Source organism: Mesoplodon densirostris, chromosome 5 (genome assembly GCF_025265405.1).
Source record: "Mesoplodon densirostris isolate mMesDen1 chromosome 5, mMesDen1 primary haplotype, whole genome shotgun sequence".
Classification (NCBI taxonomy): domain Eukaryota; kingdom Metazoa; phylum Chordata; class Mammalia; order Artiodactyla; family Ziphiidae; genus Mesoplodon; species Mesoplodon densirostris.
This window is the reverse complement of record NC_082665.1, coordinates 104,231,012-104,233,395: the sequence shown is the minus strand read 5'-3', so window position 1 is coordinate 104,233,395 and position 2,384 is coordinate 104,231,012. Positions and strand designations below refer to the sequence as shown.

Below are 2,384 nucleotides of genomic sequence, written 5' to 3'. Positions count from 1 at the left end.
GCTTTTAACAGTAAGTTAAAAAAATTTAGTACAGTCTAAAACTTTTGCCCCTTTAAAGACCACGGAGATGGTTTTGCCAGTACTTATTCTAATTTTTTTTCCTTTTGTACAATTTTTAAACAATTAAAATGTCCAAATCCGATTAATTTTCTTCTTTCCACGTTTGCAACTGTCCTAAATTTCAGCTGAAGAATCAAAATTCAGCAAGAAGCCTCTCCTTGAAAAATATTGGCAAATTCTCAGCTTATAAACAATGGACATTTTGATTGCCATGTTTATCTCGATAAATACTGTACAAAAGTTGCTTGCAAATATTAAAACATTTTTTTTCGTCGCTTGGAGACTAGCTCTAAATATTATTGGTAAAGACTTTTGCAAACTTTCTGCAAAGCTCCTACCGTATCACTAGAACTTTTAAAAAGTTTTGCGTAGTTTTCTTTCCTCCAGATCTATACAAGGTCCATTCCCTCGCCCTCCCCACCCCCACCCCAGGTTTTCTCTGTACAAAAATAGTCCCCCCAAAAGAAGTCCAGGATCTCTCATAAAAGTTTTCTTGCCGGCATTGCAGTTTTTGCGTGAGTGCGGATGAGACTGGCGTTCTCTTTTGCAGCTGTCATTTGCTGTGGGTGATGACTTTTTTTTTTCTTTTCTTTTTTTTTTTTTTTTTGAGCGTACCGGGTTTTTCTCCTTGGTGTTTCTTGCTCTCCTTCCATTTCCCTCTTTTTCTTTGAAAATTTCTAACCCGCCCCCTCCAGTTCACTGTCCGGACCTCACATGTGCGAGAGGGGCAGTGTGCCGTTAATGGCCGTGCCGGGCACCGGGCCGCTCTGGTAGTGCTGCGACATGTGAAGTCTGCTGGGGGCGGCGGGCTCCGGCACCTCGGCGCCGGGGAGGTACATGCTGATCATGTCCCGGAGGTCCCCGGCCTGGCAGGGCGCCCTGGAGTGGGAAGAAGAGGTAACCACGGGGGGGCTGGAGCTGGCCTCGGACTTGACCACCGAGCCCATGGAGCCAAGAGCCATGCCAGGGGTGCCCTGCTGCGAATAGGACATGCTGTAGGTCGGCGAGCCGTTCATGTAGGTCTGCGAGCTGGTCATGGAGTTGTACTGCAGGGCGCTCACGTCGTAGCGGTGCATGGGCTGCATCTGAGCGGCGCCGTGCGCGTTGAGGCCCGGGTGCTGCGGGTAGCCCAGCTGGTCCTGCATCATGCTGTAGCTGCCGTTGCTCCAGCCGTTCATGTGCGCGTAGCTGTCCATGCGCTGGTTCACGCCCGCGCCGAGGCCGGCGCCCACCCCGACCCCGCTCGCCATGCTGTTACCGCCCGGGGCGAGCAGCCCTCCCGGCAGCGTGTACTTATCCTTCTTCATGAGCGTCTTGGTTTTCCGCCGGGGCCGGTATTTATAATCCGGGTGTTCCTTCATGTGCAGCGCTCGCAGCCGCTTGGCCTCGTCGATGAACGGCCGCTTCTCCGTCTCCGACAAAAGTTTCCACTCGGCACCCAGGCGCTTGCTGATCTCCGAGTTGTGCATCTTGGGGTTCTCTTGGGCCATCTTGCGCCGCTGCCCGCGGGACCACACCATGAAGGCGTTCATGGGCCGCTTGACGCGGTCCGGGCTGTTCTTCTGGTTGCCGCCCGCCGCCGCCGCGGTGGAGTTGCCGCCGCCGCCGCCGCCGCCGCCGCCGCCGCCGCCCCCCGAAGTTTGCTGCGGGCCCGGCGGCTTCAGCTCCGTCTCCATCATGTTGTACATGCGGGCGCTGTGCGCGGGCCCGGCCCGCCGGCGGCCGCCGACCCTCGGCCCGGCCGGGACTTTGGGGGGCCCGCGGGCGGGGGGGAGAGGAGGAGGGGAGGCGGGCGGGGGTGTCGGGAGCTCAGGGCTCCGCGAGGAAAATCAGACGAAGAATAATTTGGGGGAAGAAAAGAGAGAGGCAAACTGGAATCAGGATCAAAAAAGCGCTTCCCTCCTCTTCTGGCCGGTCCAGCCGCTGCCGATGATTGTTATTATTATTTTTTGGAAAGGCTTAAGCCTGGGGCTCAAACTTCTCTCCCTTTCTTTCTCTCTCCTCTTCTTTCTCTCAGTCCTAGTCTTAAAGAGGCAGCAAACTACTTTCCCCCTTTTGCAAACACTCTCTTCTCTGCCTTGACAACTCCTGATACTTTTTTGAACAAGTTAATAGACAACCATCCATGTGACGGGGGCTGTCAGGGAATAAATGGGTTTCCAGCGACCAATCAGCGCGCGGCGGCTCCTCCACTCGAGCCCAGCCTCGCCGCCGGGTTTTGCATGAAAGGGGGCGGGGCCTGCCGCGCCGCCGGCCTCGCGGGGGAGGCGGGGGGAGGCGCGGGGAGGAGGAAGGGGGAGGCGGCTCCCACAGCCAGCCTGCCA

General features: G+C 56.0%; 1 protein-coding gene across 1 annotated transcript; it reads right to left on the bottom strand.

Annotated features, from left to right (window-relative positions):
* Window positions 1-770: 770 nt before the first annotated feature.
* Window positions 771-1,772, bottom strand: SOX2 (SRY-box transcription factor 2). Its single transcript, XM_060100069.1, has one exon. The coding sequence runs from the start codon at window positions 1,746-1,748 to the stop codon at window positions 771-773; it is 978 nt and encodes a 325-aa protein (XP_059956052.1). The 5' UTR covers window positions 1,749-1,772.
* Between the last annotated feature and the right edge of the window lie 612 nt (window positions 1,773-2,384).

Coding starts and splice junctions, on each gene's coding strand:
- SOX2 (XM_060100069.1), bottom strand. CDS start 1,748: ATGTACAACATGATGGAGACGGAGCTGAAGCCGCCGGGCCCGCAGCAA.